Genomic DNA, 19770 nt, shown 5'->3' with positions numbered 1-19770 from the left:
TGGAAGAGGATTTGTGCTAGGAGGGGATTTTTTTTGGGGGGGGTTGTGTTAGAATGGGGGATTGGGGATATTTGTGCTGGGAGGGGAATTTGGAGTGGGGGGAGAGAGGCATAGTGCTCAGTGGTGAAATTTGAGGGGTAGAGGATTTGTACTAGGATGGGGGGAATTGTTTTAAGTTGAGGGAGGGCATTTGTGCTAGGAGGGGAATTTTTTTGGGGGGAAGGGATTTGTGCTAGGAGGGGAATTGTTTTGGGAGGGAATTTGTGTTAGGATGGGGGATTGGGGAGAATTTGTGCTGAGAGGGGGGATTTGGAGTAGGGGGAGAGACATTGTGGTCAAAGGTGAAATTTAAGGGGTAGAGGATTTGTACTAGAAGGGGGGAATTTTTTTTAAAGGGAGGAGGGGATTTGTGCTAGGAGGGGGACTTTTTTGGGGAGGGAATTTGTGTTAGGATGCGATATTGGGGAGAATGTGTGCTGGGAGAGGGGATTTGGAGTGTGTGTGGGGATTTGTGCTCATAGGTGAAATTTGAGGGGTAGAGGATTTGTACTAGGAGGAAGGGCTGGGGGCATATAGGGAATGAGCAGATTTGAGCTGGAGGGGTTGGGGGGGGGGGGATTTCAGCAGGGGGCAGATTTGTAATGGGAGGAGGGGGAATTAATGCTTAGGTAACCATGTAGATTGATTGTCGTAGTTTTTTGTTTTTTTGGTGGGAGGTGATTTTTGCTGACACATGTTCATACATCTTGGGCAGGGGCGCAATTCGGCATGTTTGGGCTCTAGGTGATCTTCCATCCTATCCTCATACATTCTATTACACCAAATATATACAATGTATGCATCATCCTATATATATCATTGTTTGGGTGCCGGCAACAAACATTTCCCAAACCCGTATATAACTAATAAATAATGAACACAAAGATCCATAAATCATTCCAAAATCTCCCAATAAACATTTATTATTATTATACAGGATTTATTATTATTATTATTATACAGGATGAATTATTATTATTATTATTATTATACATTTATTATTATTATTATTATTATACGGGATTTATTATTATTATTATTATTATACAGGATTTATTATTATTATACAGGATGAATTATTATTATTATTATTATACATTTATTATTATTATTATACATTTATTATTATACATTTATTATTATTATTATTATTATTATACGGGATTTATTATTATTATTATTATTATTATTATTATTATACAGGATTTATTATTATTATTATTATTATTACACAGGATTTATTATTATTATTATTATTATTATTATTATTATTACACAGGATTTATTATTATTATTATTATTATTATTATACATTTTTTATTATTATTATTATTATTATTATTACACAGGATTTATTATTATTATTATTATTATTATACAGGATTTATGGCGCCAACAGTTTGCTCAGCACTTTCCAATATAACGGGAGACAATACAGCAACAATACAGTTCAATACAAGAGGGATAGGAGGGCCCTGATCCTGGGAGCTTACAATCTAAACAATATCTTTCTACATTTGAAGAATCAGTCCTTTCCATTGGCAGTCATTGGAGCTCCTCGGTGGGGTGGGGGGGATTGGAGCTCCTCGGTGGGGGGGTCGGAGCAGCTGCTCGCTGTGCAGACAGAAGAGAATTTGTCTGGCAGACGGATCCTTCCCATAATGATTTCTGTGGCCCGCAGAGATCCGTGTCTTCTCCAGCTTCCCGCAGTGCTTATAGGCTGATGGCATGGCGCTGTCACTTGCTGCACCGGTGAGTCACAGGCCTGGGGTGGAGGGGGGGGGGGTGGTAACAGCAGATTGGGGTCAATGTGTCTGCGCAGCCGGGGGCTCAGCCCAGTGGGAGGACGTTGGGTGACAAAGCTCGCCTTGTGAGCAGCTGCAGTTTTACATTTCCAGAGCCAGACTGCGCGCTGCCAGCGTCTAGGAGCAGCAGACCGACCTCTCCGTACAACGGCTCACGAGGTCCCCCCATCACTCCTCTTCCTTTAACTTGCAGGTCAGTAAGCTGCCTCCAGGGGCCCCGGGGCCCCCCTGATGTAGAGAGTGCGCGCTGTGGCTTTGAACGGAGAGCGGCGCATTGTTGGCTTTCAGCGTAGCTGTGGCTTTGGACGCCGCGGATAATTTCTGGCTCCTGTTTGTGTTCAGCAACACTTCCCACATGGAGGAAAAATATATTTTAAAAATATTCTTCCCAAATATATTGAAATGCTACAATTTTGGCCTTAGTCAATTATATATGTGTGTGTGTGTGTGTGTATATATATATATATATATTGAAATATAGTGAATATATAATATACTGTATGCTGAAATCCATTTTTTTATATATTATAAAGTATATGAAAAAAAAAAAAAAAAAAAATATATATATATATATATATATATATATATATATATATATATTTAAATCTATTTTTCAGATTTTTTTTTTTATATAAAAAAGTAATTTTAACATATTTTTATATATATTTTGGAAATGCATTCCAAAAATGTAGCTAAATGTATTTTTAAAGACTTGCAGTATATTTGAAAATGAGCGTAGTTGTGGCTTTGGACGCGGACAATTTCTGGCTTCTGTTTGTGGTTGGCGACGGTTCCCACATGGAGGAAAAATATATTTTCAAAATACTCTTCCCAAATGTATTGAAATATATTTGAAATAATACAATTTTGGCTGTATTCCCTATATTTAAAAATATATTTAAATAAAAATATATATATATACTGTATGCTGAAATGCATTTTTTATATATTACAAAATATATAAAAAAATATTTTTAGAAATATAAATTTATTTTAAATATATTCTTCGTATTTTTTTAAATATAAAAAAAGTAATTTTTACATATACTTGTAAATGCATTCCAAAAATGTAGATTAAGTGTGTTTTTAAAAGACATGCAGTATATTTGAAAATGTATTTTTTAAAATATTTTTCAGTAGGTTTGCAATCTCTGACAGTCTTCTGTAGTATTGCATACGGCAGGGGTGAGCAACTGCGGCCCTCCAGCTGTTGTAGAACTACAAGTCCCATGAGGCATTGCAAAACTGACAGTTACAAGCATGACTCCCAAAGGCAGAGGCATGATGGGACTTGTAGTTCACCAACAGCTGGAGGGCCACAGTTGCCCACCCCTGGAATACAGTATACTGAATATTATGTGTGGCCCTTTGATCCTTACTGTGTGCCCCCCCCCCCCCAGCAGCTTGGAGTGGGAACGCTGATTTGTAAAGGAGCTAAAGCTATGTTGACCTCTAGCAGTTCCATGTCACCATCCTGTCTCCAGCCACACGTGTAGCATGTCTCGGACCCTCTCTTGTATTGCCTGCAGTCTCTGAGAATTTTCTGTGACATTATATGTACTGAATATGTTTAGCTCCGTGGTAGTGTGGCCCCTGAACCCCAGCAGCCAGGAGCCAGAGCAGTCCTGTGTACCATGCTAACAGTCTTCCACTGTCTCTAAGTGCGTGCCTTCCATCCCCAACCACGCCTGTCGCATCTCTGACCGCATAGTCTCTGACCGCGTAGTCTCTGACCGCGTAGTCTCTGGCCGCGTAGTCTCTGGCCGCGTAGTCTCTGACCGCGTAGTCTCTGGCCGCGTAGTCTCTGGCCGCGTAGTCTCTGGCCGCGTAGTCTCTGGCCGCGTAGTCTCTGACCGCGTAGTCTCTGGCCGCGTAGTCTCTGGCCGCGTAGTCTCTGGCCGCGTAGTCTCTGACCGCGTAGTCTCTGACCGCGTAGTCTCTGACCGCGTAGTCTCTGGCCGCGTAGTCTCTGACCGCGTAGTCTCTGACCGCGTAGTCTCTGACAGTCTTCTGTTGCATAGACATGTGCGGAACAAAAACATTTGTTTTGTTTCAGATCAGTTTGTTAAGTTACTCATTTATTCATTTTCAACTATTCCTTTGTTTTCTATTTTATTTTTTTCTTTCTTTCACTTTCTATTCAGTTTTATTTATTTCTATTCTAGTATTTTCTATTCCTGTATTTTTTATTCTATTCTATTCTTGAAATTAGAATTTTGGAAGGCCGACATATTCTTTCTATTTTATCATATGCTATTCAAATCCATTCTATTTTCTTCTATTCTATTCTTTTTTTATTCAACTCCTTTATTTTTTCTTGAAATTAGAATTTTGGAAGGCGGACATATTCTTTCTACTTTATCTTATGCTATTCAAATTCATTCATTTTTCTTCTGTTCTATTCTTTTTTTCATTCTATTCCTTTTTTTTCTATTCTATTCTTCTTGAAATTGGAATTTTGGAAGGCAGACATATTCTTTCTATTTTATCCTATGCTATTCAAATCCATTCTATTTTCTTCTATTCTATTCTTTTTTTATTCTACTCCTTTATTTTTTCTTGAAATTAGTATTTTGGAAGGCAGCCATATTCTTTCTACTTTATCTTATGCTATTCAAATCCATTCATTTTTCTTCTGTTCTATTCTTTTTTTCATTCTATTCCTTTTTTTTCTATTCTATTCTTCTTGAAATTGGTATTTTGGAAGGCTGCCATATTCTTTCTATTTTGTCCTATGCTATTCAAATCCATTCTATTTTTTTTTTTATTCTATTCTTTTTTTATTCTGTTCCTTTATTTTCTATTCTATTCTTTTCTATTCTATTCTGTCTTATTCTATTCTTTTTTTATTCTATTCCTTTATTTTCTATTCTATTCCATTCTGTTTTATTCTATTCTTTTAAAAATTTGAGTTTTGGAAGATGGCTACATTCTAATACACGCAGTCTTTGAAGGAAATCCGCAACCGTCAGCAATATCTTTTTATATTTGGAATTTTGTTTTCAATTTTAGTTTTCGAATTCGAAATCTTGTTTCGTTATTTTTGGATTCGTTTAGATTCATTACGTTTGTAATTTGGAAATTCAGATACATCCGATTCTCCGAACAACGAAAATTTCATTTGAATTTCAATTCGGAACTAAACCAAACTGCGCATTACATGTACTTCTTCTTGTAGCTCTTTGATAGTGTGGGCCCAAAGCTCAGTAGCTGGGAGTGAGAGCAGTCCTATGCATCATGTTACCAGTCACTGATCACATTCAGTCTCTGACTGCACATGGTCTCTGACTGCACATGGTCTCTGACTGCACATGGTCTCTGACTGCACATGGTCTCTGACTACACATGGTCTCTGACTACACATGGTCTCTGACCGTTTTTTTTTGTCACATTACATATACCGAATCTTATGTGTAGCTCTTTGGTAGTGTGGCCCCCAAGCCTCAGCAACTAGGAGTGAGAACATTGATTTGTAATGGAGCTGTAATGGCAGTGATCTCTAGCAGTCTCTTATATCATGGTACCAGTCTCTGACTGTCTCTTATAGCAGGCCTTCAGTCTCCAGTCACACCTGTAGCATGTCTCTGACCATGCAGCAAGTTTCTGTAGTCTCTGACAGTTTTCTGTCGCACTACATATACCGAATCTTATGTGTAGCTCTTTGGCGGTGTGTAGCCCCCAAGCCTCAGCAACTAGGAGTGAGAACATTGATTTGTAAAGGAGCTGTATTGGCAGTGATCTCTAGCAGTCTTGTGTATCGTGCTACCAGTCTGACTCTCTCCCAGGGGCGGACTGACCATTTGGAAACTCGGGCACTGCCCGAGGGCCCGGGGTCAGTAGGGGGCCCCATGAGATGCTCCTGGTACCTTTTTCATAGGCTTTTTTGAGTTTGGGCAAGGACACAGGGGCCCCATGATCCCCTATTGCCTGGGGGCCCCATGAGTTGTCAGTCCTCCCCTGCTCTCTCCTATAGCATGCCTTCATCTTCCAGTCACACCTGTAGCATGTCTCTGACCGTCTCCTATAATTGGGTCTGAATTCTCTGACAGTCTCCTGTAGCACTACATATGCTACAAGCCTAACTCTAGAAATTAGAAGAAAAATCTTCCAGCCACCCCCCTTCCCCCTTGCAAGGGCTAAATGCTCCTGTTTAGGGTCCTGGTGCCCAACCTGTGGTCCAAGGGTCACATGCAGACCTTTGGTACTTGCTGTGCGGCCCTTTGCAGGACCCAGCAGTCAGTAGGGGACAGGGGCGGACTGACCATTTGAAAACTCGGCACTGCCCGAGGGCCCGGGGTCAGTAGGGGGGCCCCATGAGATGCCCCTGGTACCTTTTTCATAGGCTTTTTTGAGTTTGGGCAAGGACACAGGGGCCCCATGATCCCCTATTGCCCAGGGGCCCCATGAGTTGTCAGTCCGCCCCTGGTAGGGGAAGCCACCATTTTGCACAGAGGTTATAATGGCATTCAGCTCTAGCCGTCTCCTGTAGCTGGAGAATCATGGGGATTCTCTCTCTTTCTCCTGTAGTGTCTATTCACTCTCCAAGCACCCATATTGCATGTCTGCGGGCCCTGATCATCTCCTGTAGTATGTCTGAAGTCTCTGACAGTCTTCTGTTGTATATTGAACATTATGTGTGGCCCTTTGGAGATGTCAGGGGCTATAGTTGAAGCCCCCCAGCTCCTTGTATGTTGACAACCACTGGTCTAGGGGGTAGAACCGGCATCAATAGTTACTCTATCACCAGCAATGGCTGGCTCCTGACTATTAACCCTGCATTGTATGGAGGAGGCAGAAGTGGGACCTCGGGTTGAGGTTGTGGTGGACCAGTCGCACCACTGGAGGAAGCCTGCTGGAATGTGGAAGAAGATAAGTATTTCTCCTTATTGTAGCACTGTAACGGATTTGGACCCCGACTGCACTAGGGTATTTCCGTTAGACTCCCGCTTCCCTGTCCAAACACAGATCCACGGACACCACCGCTGGCCAAACAAGACTAGACGGACCAGACTTGAAGGAAACCAGGAAATAGACTTCATATAGCTTATAAATATTACTGTCACATCTGAAGTACTTCCAACCACATTCTCAGCGTCCCGTAGTCACCCTGTGCCCCTAAGAGACACAGGGTGACTTACACACAAGAGGTATATGGGGAGCTGAGACAGGGGTCTCCCCACCTCCCCAATGTGAGTTGTGTTCCATGGGCCCCCCCACCCAAAGTGACTCCCGTCACACTAATGGACGCTGAGAATGCGGTTGGAATTACTTCAGATGTGACAGTAATATTTATCAGCTATATGAAGTCTATTTCCTGGTTTCCTTCAAGTCTGGTCATCGAATCTTGTTTGGTCAGCGGTGGTGTCCGTGGATCTGTGTTCGGACAGGGAAGCGGGAGTCTAACAGAAATACCCAAGTGCAGTCGGGGTCCGGTTCCGCTACAAGCACCCCTTGATTGAACAAGCAATTGACTATTGCAGTGGAGGGGGTGGGTGGGCACTGGAAGAGTATTTTTTTTCTAATTCTTGGATGTGGGCTTGAATGTTATGTGCAGGACCCCTTGGTGATGCCAAGAGCCACAGTTGAGGCCCCAATACCTACCAGGTTAACCACCACCGTTTTTGAAAAAAATATCTAGAGCTGCTTTTGCTGTTGCGTCGGCACATCCAAGGTGATCTGGCACAATTTTGTATTAATGGAAGGCTATGCTAGACCTGTGATGATGGTCCCATGGACTTCAATGCTGTGAGTCATTGACCCAAGATTAGGAGTGCTGACCTCACTCTTACTTATCTGACTCGCATGCTTGGTCCTAATCGATGACTCAAAAGGTATTAATGTCAGGGACAACTAAGGAGAAGGTGGTTGGAAAGGGCCTCCTCTGCATTTCAGGAGAGGTGTCCTTTTAAGGGTCATCTACAGTTTTGTGGCGTGATTATTAGAGAAGAGCTGTGGTCTGTCTGTCAATATATTTCGTCAATATGATCAGCTTTGAAAAATGACTTCTATCCATGGTCTATCCATGGTCCTTGTGTTTTTAAAACCTTGTTGCCCTATATAGTCTGTAAGTGTATAAGCACATGACTGCGGCCATCTTTTAAGGTGGTCTTCGCTTCCTGCTTAGTGGTGACTGCGATTTCAGTGCAAGCCAATGGATCAGCTCTGACCCAACAGAGCACAGAAGGCTCTTTATAGAACTGGTTGAGATGAACAGTTGTGATGAGCTTCGGTTCAGGCTTGAGTTTGGTTCAAATCCAGAAGGCAGCTGTCATTGCTGGGCCAATGAGCTGCAAGCAGGGGATTCCCCGCCATGTGGCTGATGTACACAAAGGGTTGGGATTCTCATTTCATCATTCACCTCATTTGGCCAGACGGTCGGATTGGGTCATTGTCCTTGTCCTAAAATGGCTAGATTAGGTCAGTGATGTCATAAGAATACCCATCCTGCAGCCGATGGGGATAGGGATTCTCATGTCATCACTGACCTAATCTAGCCATTTTAGGACAAGGACAATGACCCAATCTGACCGTCTGGCCAAATGAGGTCAATGATGTAATGAGAATCCCAACCCTTTCTCATGTCATTACTGATTTTAAAATAGCAATATGGCCATTTTAGGACAAGGACATTGACCCAATATGACTATCTGGCCAAATTGAGTCAATGATGTCATAGGAATCCCCACATGAAGTCTACAGGTTCAGCTCTGGCCCAAACCAGCACACAAGGCTTTTTATAGAATTTACTAAGCTGAACAGTAGTAATGAGTTTTGGTTCAGGCTTGAGTTTGGTTCAAAACCAAAAGGAAGCTGCCATTGCTGGGCCAGTGAGATGCAGGCAGGTGATTCCCCACCATGCTCCATGCGGCTAATGTACACAAAGGGGTGGGGATTATCATGTCATTACTGACTTAATATAGCAATATGTCCATTTTAGGACAAGGACTTTGACCCAATATGACTATCTGGCCAAATTGGGTCAATGATGTCATAGGAATCCCCACATGAAGTCTACAGGTTCAGGTCTGGCCCAAACAAGCACAGAAGGTTCTTATAGAATTGACTAAGCTGAACAGTAGTAATGAGTTTAGGTTCAGGCTTGAGTTTGGTTCAAACCCAAAAGGAAGCTGCCATTGCTGGGCCAGTGAGCTGCAGGCAAGGGATTCCCCACCACGCAGCTGATGTACACAAAGGGTTGGGGTTCTCATTACATCATTGGCCTCGTTTGGCCAGACAGTCATATTGGGTCAATGTCTTTGTCCGAAAATGGCCATATGGCTATATTAGGGCAGTGATGTCATGAGAATCCCTACTCCTTTGTGTACATCAGCCTCAGGCTCAGGAATCCCCACAGCAAGCCTACAGGTCAGGTCTGATCCAACCAGCACAAAGGGCTCTTTATAGAACTGGCTAAGCTGAACAGTAATGATGAGCTTGGGTTCAGGCTTGAGTTTGGTTTGAACCCAGAAGTTAGCTGTCATTGCTGGGCCAATGAGCTGCAGGTGGGGGATTCCCCACCCTGCAGCTGACATACACAAAGGGTTGGGGGTTCTCATGACATCATTGACCTCATTTGCCAACATGGTCATATTGGATCAATGTCCTTGTCTTAAAATGGCCATGTGGTCATATTAAGTCAATGATGTCACAAGAATATCCACCCCTTGTATCTCAGCTTTGGGGAGGGGAAATTCAAGCTCAATCCAGCTTATTGACTGAGGCATAACACACACGTTGAACTAGATGGACACAAAGAGGTGGGGATTCTCATGTCATGACTGACTTAATATAGCAATATGGCCATTTTAGGACAAGGACATTGACCCAATATGACTATCTGGCCAAACTGGGCAAATGATGTCATAGGAATCCCCACATGAAGTCTACAGGTTCTGTTCTAGCCCAAACAACCACAGAAGGCTTTTATTTAACTTTTCCAACTATGAAACTATGAACTTCAGGGTTCAAATTAAACCCAAGCTCATCCCTACTCAACAACCCATGAACAGAGAAGACCAGATACTTTACAGCAACAAATTATCACTACAGGGAGCATGCAGAAATCTATATAAGGAACAGCATGTCTTTGTAATGGGAATAAACTCTGCGGTGGGTATGGAGGAGCACCTAGTACAAAAGTTCATATCACTCTGAGGACTTTTTAAAAATGTTTATTCAATAAGAGCATATAAAAGCTGCCAGCAGGTCTCAGGGGAAAGGCCTCCCCCCTCCTCAGGGCTTGAGCGGTGGATGTTAACAGAATCACAATGAGATACAACAGAAGACTTATGTTAGAGCTTTATAAAAACTGTCAGTCATAGCGGCCTTAGGAACTGCTGGCTAGGTTTTCATAAAGGGAATGTCTTCAACAGTGAAATGTATCAACACAATTCCTGGAAATGGTTTATTCTTCATTCTGGGATCATGGAAAAATTCCTTTATGCCCCTGTTGCCAACTATCCTCCCAGAACCACTGGTGTATAGAACACATGCAATCCGAGTTTACTCCTACCTATATACAGTTGTTACATCATTGCAAGGTATGGAGCATTTGACTTCATGAGCTTGGGGATGCCCAGCTAATTGGCCCATAGTAAGGTGGGTCAAGAGGAGTTGTTCCATACCTTGTACTGAAGGAAAATTTTTGTTGCCCAAAGCCGATAATGAGAATCTTCCTTGATGCCTTAAAAAATTGAAGGCTTGAATTTGGTTTCATTGGCAACCATAAAGGTTCCTCCTTGAGATGTCTATGCCAAGATGGCTAGTCAGCCCATAGAAAGGTGGGTCAAGAGGAGTTGCTCCACATCCTAGACAGGTGCGCCATGCCTCATCGTGAAGGAAAGTTTTTGTTGCCCAAAGCAGATAATGAGAATCTTCCTTGCTGCGTTAGAATATTGAAAGGTCAAATGTGGATTTATGGGCAACCAGAATGGTTCCTCCCTAAGATGTCTATGCCAAAATAGCCAGTCATCCCATAGTAAGGTGGTTAAGGAGAAGTTGTTTCCACATCTTTGTTCCATGCCTTGTCCTGAAGGAAAGTTTTTTTTGTTGCCCAAATCAGATAACGAGAATCTTCCTTGCTGCCCTAAAACATTGAAAGGTTGAATTTGGTTTTTATGGGCAACCACAATAGTTCCTCCTTAAGATGTCTATGCCAACATAGCTAGTTAGCTCATATTAAGGTGGTTCAGTAGAAGTTGTTCCACATATTTGTTGCATAGCTCATCCTGCAGGAAATTTTTGTTGCCCAAAGCAGATAATGAGAATCTTTCTTGCTGCCTTAGAACATTGAAAGGTCAAAAGTGGATTTATGGGCAACCAGAATGGTTCCTCCCTAAGATGTCTATGCCAAAATAGCCAGTCAGCCCATAGTAAGGTTGTTAAGGAGAAGTTGTTCCACATCTTTGTTCCATGCCTTGTCCTGAAGGAACGTTTTTTTATTGCCCAAAGCAGATAATGAGAATCTTCCTTGCTGCCCTAAAACATTGTTGACAACCACTGGTCTAGGGGGTAAAACATTGAAAGGTTGAATTTGTTTTTTTTATGGGCAACAACAATAGTTCCTCCTTTAGATGTCTATGCCAACATCTAGTCAGCTCATGGTAAGGTGGTTCAGTAAAAGTTGTTCCACATCCTTGTTCCTTGCCTTGTCCTGAAGGAAAGTTTTTTTGTTGCCCAAAGCAGATAATGAGAATCTTCCTTGCTGCCCTAAAACATTGAAAGGTTGAATTTGGTTTTTATGGGCAGCCACAATAGTTCCTCCTTTTAGATGTCTATGCCAACATAGCTAGTCAGCTCACAGTAAGGTGGTTCAGTAGAAGTTGTTCCACATCTTTGTTCCATGCCTTGTCCTGAAGGAACGTTTTTTTATTGCCCAAAGCAGATAATGAGAATCTTCCTTGCTGCTTCAGAACATTGAATGGTCAAATATGGTTTTATGGGCAACCACAATGGCTCTTCTTGAAATGTTGCATACAACCAGTATTGGATTCTACAAAGTATCATGGTAATAGCTATTGAATTAAAGATTTTTTATATTTTATTTAAGTATCTGAATCTGTGGTTTGTGTTGCGTATCACCTCTGTCATTTTCACCAACTGTCCTTAACCTGACTTCTGACTGACTGCATGAAGTGAACACAAATAGTTCTGTTTTCAGATGCTTTGATAAATAACAGAATGCCGCCTATGGTTAACTCTTCTTTGTCTTCCACAGATGATCCTCCGCTGACCCTTGCGTTTGGGTCGTCATCATGGATAACTCTCCCTCCACTTCCCCACCTCCCCCTGACTCCTCTCTGCCCTTTTACGACTCTTCACATGCCCTCCACCTCCTGCGAGGTATTAACGAACTGAGGGCTGAGCACAAGTTCTTCGACATGACTGTGAGCGCTGGAGGGCATGACTTCCCATGCCACCGCACCGTTTTGGCTGCGGCCAGCAACTACTTCCGTGCCATGTTTGCAGGGAGGCTGCGGGAGAGCCAGGCTGAGCGGGTGGAGCTGCATCAGGTCACTGGACCCATCCTGGGTCTGCTGGTGGATTTCTGCTACACTGGCCGGGTGACTGTCACTCAAGAGAATGTGGAACCCCTTCTGCAGGCCGCGGACCTCTTCCAGTTCCCCTCAGTGAAGGAGGCCTGCTGTGCCTATCTGGAGCGTCAGCTAGATGTCAGCAACTGTCTGGAGATCCAGGACTTTGCCGAGGCCTACGCCTGCCGGGGCTTGGCTGAGAGCACCAAGCGCTTCATCCTGGCCCACATGCCACAACTGGCCCAGGCCCGGGAGGTGGAACGGTTGCCGTGGCAACGGATGCTGGAATATATCATGGATGACCGCTTGTGCGTGGACAAGGAGGAGGCGGCTTATCAGATTATCCTTAGGTGGGTCAGGGCTGACCTCCCCCACCGCCAGCACCGCTGGCCTGAGCTCTTCCAGCACATCCGTCTGCCCTTCATCCGTCGCTTTTACCTGTTGGCCCACGTGGAGAGCGACCCCCTGGTCTACTTCAGCCCCTCTTGCTTGAGGCTCATCGGTGAAGCCCGTGCCTTCCAGTCTTCCGAGTACGACCGTCACGACCTGCCCTGCGAGAGAATGAGGCCACGGCCTTCCACGGGACTGGCAGAGATATTAGTGGTGGTCGGCGGCTGCGACCAGGACTGTGATGAGCTGGTGACGGTGGACTGTTATAACCCTCACACGGGGCAGTGGCGGTACCTGGCGGAATTCCCGGATCATCTGGGAGGCGGCTACAGCATTGCAGCACTGGGGAATGACATCTACGTGACAGGTGAGCGGTGATCTTCTGTTAGACCAATTAGTTTGGTCAAAGAAAATCCTACTTTGATTTTAATGTTTTTGGTTCCCTAGGGGTCAAAGTGCATGCAGTGCTTTTGTCTCCACCTCCTAAGTCTAGCTGTGAGGGGCAGATAGAACTGTACTTGGGAATACGCATGCGTGTGTTTATGTGCGTTTATCAGCCATTGATATCTATGAGCGACTGTATGCAATACCTGTATCTCCCAGGCAGCAATATACGGCCCCTCCTTATTATCTAACATCTTGTCCACAGCTCTGGTCCCCGGCAATGGGACTGACAATCCTCAGTAGTGTATTTAGATTGCGCCCCCCTCCCCAATGAGAGCATTCAATAAGTGTGTGTATGTATATATGATTCTCTCTCCCCCCTCTCCCTTTCTCCCCCCCTTCTCTCTTCCCTCTCTTTCTCCCTTCCCCCCTCTCTTGCTCTCCCCCTCTTACTTCCCCCCCTCTCTCTCCCCCTCTTGCTTCCCCCCTCTCTCTCTCTCCCCCTCTTGCTTCCCCCCCTCTCTCTCTCCCCCTCTCTCTCTCCCCCCCTCTTGCTTGCCCCCTCTCTTCCTCCCCCCTCCTCTCTCCCCCCTCTCTCTCTTTCTTCCCTCTCCCCCCTCTCTCTCTTCCCTCTCCCCCTTTCTCTCTTCCCTCTCCCCCCTCTCTTCCCTCTCCCCCCCCCCTCTCTTCCCTCTCCCCCCCCTCTCTCTTCCCTCTCCCCCCCTTCCCTCTCTTCCCTCTCCCCCCCTCTCTCTCTCCCCTCTCCCCTCTTTCCCCCTCTCTCTTACCCTCCCCCCCTCTCTCTCCCCACCTCTTTCCATCTCTCTCTTACCCTCTCCCCTCTCTCTCCCCCCTCCCCCCCTCTCTCTCTTCCCCCCTCTCTCTCTGTTTCCCCCCTCTCTCTCCCCCCCCTCTCTCTTCCCTCTCTCACGACAGTCGCTTTGCAACTGCCCTCCCCCATGCCCCACCACATTGATCTTCCTGCTGTCCGCCGCTGCTCAAACGGTCCCTTTCTCTGGGGGGGGGGGGGGGGGGGGCATACGCCCGACTATCCTGCTACCTGTCCTTGATTTAAACATAACTTTATATTGAGATCACTGGCAGAGGTCACGGGGGGGAGGGGGCCATGACTGGTAGTCTGCCCCTGATCCAGGTTATATCTGTGACCCTCCCCCAGCATAAATCATGCACAGCTGGAGCCGTTTGGTGGTTCCTGTAAGCCCCTCCAGGCTTTTCCTTTGTCCCGGCCATGGGAGCGGTTGGCCCAGATCCATGTTGGGTAGACAGGTTCACACTCCTCGGCTTCCCCCTCTTTATGTCACGCGCTGGTGTATTAATAGTCGTCAGCCGCTCTCAATAAACAACTAGAACAAGCAAATACGTTTCGTTTGCAGCGAGAGGACCTCAGTCAGTCCCTGGATCCTAATATTCAAGCAGAGAGTATGGGACTCCAGGCAGATCTAAAAGATACAAATGAATGCGGCTCTGCGATCAATAATACACCATTAAATGTATTTGTTAAATGCAAGCGCTGTAAGTAGCTGAATGGGACCTGTTATCCGCCTCCTGTAGTCCCTGTGCAGAGAGGAAGAAGTGGTACAAGGAGCATGCTGACAGGAGAAGAGAGCAGAGTGACAGAGAGATGAGCTCATCACTGTGTTGCTTCTCCTTTCACTGTCCAGTCACAGGCTGGGGCGGGTTCAGGATGAGTGATGCTGGCCATCAGACTGAGGACATCTAGTGGCAGTAAATAAGTACTGCAGGAGAGGTCTCTGCATTGAAGGTGAAGACTGCAGCAGTTTTGTAATGGTATCGTTTAGTGAGCTGTTCATGATTATCATTTTTTTTTAGCTGGAGAGTCAGTTCTCTAGCACAGGCCTCTCCCTCCTTGCACTTCTAAGCCCTCTCCTCTTCTAGGAGTGTCTAGTTATTGTATGTGCTGGCCCAGCTCCTCCCCCCGCATAACCTTTTTTATGTAGCTGCGATGGAGGAGCGAAGAGGAATACTATAGAGCAGGGATGTCAAACTGGCGGCCCTCCAGATGTTGCCAAACTACAAGTCCCATCATGCCTCTGCCTTTGGAAGTCATGCTTGTAACTGTCAATCTTGCAATGCCTCATGGGACTTGTAGTTTGGCAACAGCTGGAGGGCCGCCAGTTTGACACCCGTGCCCTAGAGGGTCACTTGAGTCCAACTCTGTAATCCTTAAAGTGGTTCTGAAGGCTCAATTGTATGCAAGAAGGTAAAAAAAAAACTTGTGTGTAGCAGCCCCCACTAACACCTACCTGAGCCCCATATTCATCCATGTCCAGGAGAGCCTCAGTTCTCCCGAGACTCCCACTCCTGATTGGCTCACTGGCTGTGATTGAAAGCCTCAGCCAATCAGGAGAGGGAGGGGTGGGGCCGAGCCATGGCTCTGTGTGTGAATGGACATGCAGAGCTGCGGCTCTCGAGTGCACCTGCTCAGGTGCCCCCAAAGCAAGCTGCTTGCTGTGGGGACACCTGACGGGAGGGAGGGACAGGAGAACTGACGGGGGACCCGAGAAAAGGAGGATCGGGGCTGCTCTGAGCAAAACCACTACACAGAGCAGGTAAGTATAACATGTTTGTTATTAAAAAAAAAAGACTTTAGTATCACTTTAATAAATCACTAAATGTATTTTTTAAATGCAAGCGGCTTACGTTCCTCCTGAAGGTGACCTGGTGCAGCCGGACTGGAGTGCAAGAGGAAGAAGCAGTACAAGGAACCAATCGGTTCATGTGCTGATTGCTCTCTCATCCTGAGTGACAGGTGCACTGCTTCTCCTTTCACTGTTCAATCACAGACCGGGGGGGAGGAGGGTGCAGGACAACCTGGGCTCAGAGGAAGAGGACTGAGTGATGTTGGACACCTTGAGGCAAGAAAGTACTATGAGCGAAATCCTCTGGAATGAAGGTGAAAACTGCAGCAAAAGTTAGTTTTTGTAATTGTATCTTTTTATTGAGCTCTTTATTTTATCTTTTTAGCTGGAGTTCTGCTTTAAAGTAATTTTAAAATACACTATATTGCCACAATTATTGGGCCCTCCCTCCAAATCATGTGATTCAGGTGTTCCAATCCCCTCCATATCATGTGATTCAGGTGTTCCAATCCCCTCCATATCATGTGATTCAGGTGTTCCAATCCCCTCCAAATCATGTGATTCAGGTGTTCCAATCCCCTCCAAATCATGTGATTCAGGTGTTCCAATCCCCTCCAAATCATGTGATTCAGGTGTTCCAATCCCCTCCAAATCATGGGATTCAGGTGTTCCAATCCTCTCGATATCATGTGATTCCGGTGTTCCAATCCCCTCCATGGACACAGGTGTATACAATCAAGCCCCTAGGCATGCAGACTGCTTCTACAAACAATGGTGAAAGAATGGGTCGCTCTCAGGAGCTCAGTGATTCCAAGCGTGGTCCCGTGATAGGTGGCCACCTGGGCAATAAGTCCATCCTGTGGCATTTCCTGGCTACTAAATATTCCACGCTCAACTGTTAGTGGGATTATAACAAAGTGGAAGCAACTGGGAACAACAGCCACTCAGCCACCAAGTGGTAGGCCACGTCACATGACAGGGCGGGGTCAGCGCATGCTGAAGCGCACAGTGCGCAGAAGTCACCAACTGTCTGCAGAGTCAATAGGTAAAGACCTCCAAACTTGGTGTGGCCTTCAGATGAGCCCAACAACAGTGCGTAGAGAGCTTCATGGAATGGGTTTCCATGGCCGAGCAGCTGCATCCAAGCCTTCCATCACCAAGTGCAATGCAAAGCGTCGGGTGCCGTGGTGTAAAGCACACCGCCACTGGACTTTAGAGCAAGGGAGATATGTTCTCTCGCTTCTCTGTCTGGCAATCCGATGGACCTGTCTGGGTTTGGCAGTGGCCAGGAGAACGGTACTTGCCTGACTGCATTGTGCCAAGTGTAAAGTTTGGTGGAGGGGGGGATTATGGTGTGGGGTTGTTTTTCAGGGGTTGGGCTTGGCCCCCTAGTTCCAGTGAAGGGAACTCTTAAGGAGTCAGCATACAAAGACATTATGGACAATTTCATACTCCCAACTTTGTGGGAAGAGTTTGGGGATGGCCCCTGTAACAGCGTATACCCAGAGATGGACGCGGTTCAACCATTTTGGTTTCAACCTCCATCTTGGCAAAGGGATTAACCCTCCTGACAAATATATTTCTCCCTCATTCTTCCCCCTTATCGGAGAGGTCCAGCAACATTTGGCCAGATGTGTGTGAGTTAGGAATGTCATAGGAGCTATAAAGCCCCCCAAGGGAGCCGGGGCCTCCCTGTCCAAAGAACCTGCAAATTGTAACACCTCGGAAGAGATAAGGCAAGCTTTCCCAGGAGTTGAAAGAGATTCCAACCTAATAAACCTAACTCAGCTTAGGTGACAGAATCAGATAACCTCTGTTAAAATCCATCTTTCCCCTGTGTCTCATATCTTGGAATATGAGAGACTTACATAAAAAACAGGCATATCGCCAGATGGGCGATGAGCAGGCAAACAATTTGATGGGTCACTCGCCTTGTCTCGGACACATAGGAAAGCAGAAAAATAGATCTCGTGAACCGTTCAGTGTATAATTTTATAATTCATATCTAATCAATCCTCAGACTTGTCTGCATAATAATCTACCTGCGGGTGGAATGTCACTTGTGCAGCTGGAAAGTTATGAGCCAAAATATGAGTTACGGGAGATTTTGGCTGTAGTTGAGGTATCCACCCACACCTACATGCCCTAAACTGGGTATTGGTCCTTGACTTCAGAGACACCCCCTGCTGGGGGACTTCAAAATAGGCTGTCAGGCCTAAGAGTGAGGTTGAAGACGTCTCCCATTTTAACATCAATACCACCTGGGGAGACTTGTGCCCTTTTGCTCTGAAACTTGGGATCTGCTAACCCAGGACTTTGGCAAGTACCTTAACCCTTTCACCTCTCTCTGATATCTCTTTGCTGTGCTGTTGGTCTCTGTATGTTTATATATATATATATCTTTGTTACATTTTTTCTGTAAATATTTTTATTGCACCCATTTGACCTTTTAGTAATAAATCTTTCCTTCTGAAAGTGTTGAACTGTTTCTACAGCTCTTAATTGCAATTTACGAATTCCTGCCTCTAAAAGGGCGCTACCGTGTTTGTTTAGTCCTCTGTATAATCGGCCTGCGGTGACCGTGTTATGCAGACGATTATTTCAATCATTATAGTGTATAGCAGATATTGCTGAGTTTCCTCTTTCTCTGTATAAAAAGGAGGTGGTGGCAGTGTGAAGGGTTAATTGCGTAATTAACCTGACCCAGTAACAATTGCTCAGGCTGACGGTACATCGATCTGTGGTCCATTAGCTGGAAAATTGTTGTGCAGGGTGAAGCTGAGTGTGGCATTGTTACGCACGTGACATCTCGGTTTTAGATTGGCTAGTCCTTTGGTCACGAGTTGGTGAGAAGGTCTGGGGTCTGACGCCGCGATCGTGACAGCCCTTTCCTGTTCCAACATGACTGCGCACCAGTGCACAAAGCAAGGTCCATAAAGACATGGTGAGACTTCTTTGTAATGGCTGCAGGAAGTGGGCGGAGCTGTGCAGAGGTGTCATGGTTGGAGTTGGTGATGTAGATCTGGGTAATGCAAATGAACCTTAAATATTGGCTTTGGAGGGACTGACACATAATATGCTCCGAGATCAGAACTGAAGGAACCCAACTGCTGGAGATGATAGTCCCTTCTTTACATCCTGAGGCTCAGCCCACTTCCTCCCCCTTCTCCTTCACCTTTATGCTGCTTTGATGGCGAGCTGTAAAAATATCAATGGGCCCAAGTCATCCATGAGTTGGACAGATGGGATCTGGGGTGAATGGAGTTAGTTCTGACCCCATGGCCGTACCTTTCCTTAAAATTGCAATAAAGGAGAAGGGAGGCTCCACTCCAAAATGTGCTCTTGGCCCCCATGCCTGCTAAGAATCGTCCTTTAAATCCTCCCTCTGGCCTTCCCTTCAGTCTTGCACAGTTGTACCTTCTCCTCTCCTGTATTGAAACGGCTTACTCTGATTTCACTGCACACTGTGAGCTTCTCACAATATGCATTAGAAGCTGCAGCAAGTCAGATAGAGCTCCATCTCATTTTCTGGCTGGAGGATGTCCAGCATCCTCTTGCTTTTTTCCTCCCCGGTCTGACTGTCCCTGGCCACATCTCTTTCATTGGATTTTGGTTCTTTCAATCACGGAGGCTCAGCATCACATCTGGGTGTTACCTGGTCAGTCCTCATGCAAATACAGCCCTACTAAGAATGCCCACTCCTCCAGACTGACACCCACCCATCAAGACATTTTGATATTTGAATAACTCCTCCCAAGAGCCGGCCCACTGCTTGCATCTAAGCTGAAGTGCTCTTTAGAGAAGAGCTAAGGTAGGGTGTTTAGCACCCTGCTGGCCACTCCCATCAGCCATGTTCTGCATGCATTGCATAGAGAAACGCAGAGACCCAGTGATGACATCACAAGGTATAAATTAAGAATTGTAATGAAGATTTTATTTTAAAATTGTGTTGGCATGGAAGGGGGAGGGAGGACCAGGGAAGGTGATATATAAGCTGAT

At 45.4% G+C, this 19770-nt stretch overlaps 1 protein-coding gene across 1 annotated transcript in view; it reads left to right on the top strand.

The window, feature by feature from the left end:
• Positions 1-1894: 1894 nt before the first annotated feature.
• Positions 1895-19770, top strand: part of LOC149427501 (kelch-like protein 21) — a 40265-nt gene continuing 22389 nt past the window's right edge. Inside the window, 2 exon segments of the mRNA XM_089667961.1 lie at positions 1895-2037; positions 12061-13133. Of these exon segments, the coding sequence (XP_089524087.1) occupies positions 12098-13133 (1036 nt within the window). The 5' untranslated portion in view covers positions 1895-2037; positions 12061-12097.

This window comes from Staurois parvus, unplaced genomic scaffold, assembly GCF_062004578.1.
Source record: "Staurois parvus isolate SC_StPar_1 unplaced genomic scaffold, SC_StPar_1.0 ptg003710l, whole genome shotgun sequence".
Lineage (NCBI taxonomy): Eukaryota > Metazoa > Chordata > Amphibia > Anura > Ranidae > Staurois > Staurois parvus.
Note: the sequence above shows the minus strand (reverse complement) of the source record. Positions and strands in the feature narration are given on the sequence as shown.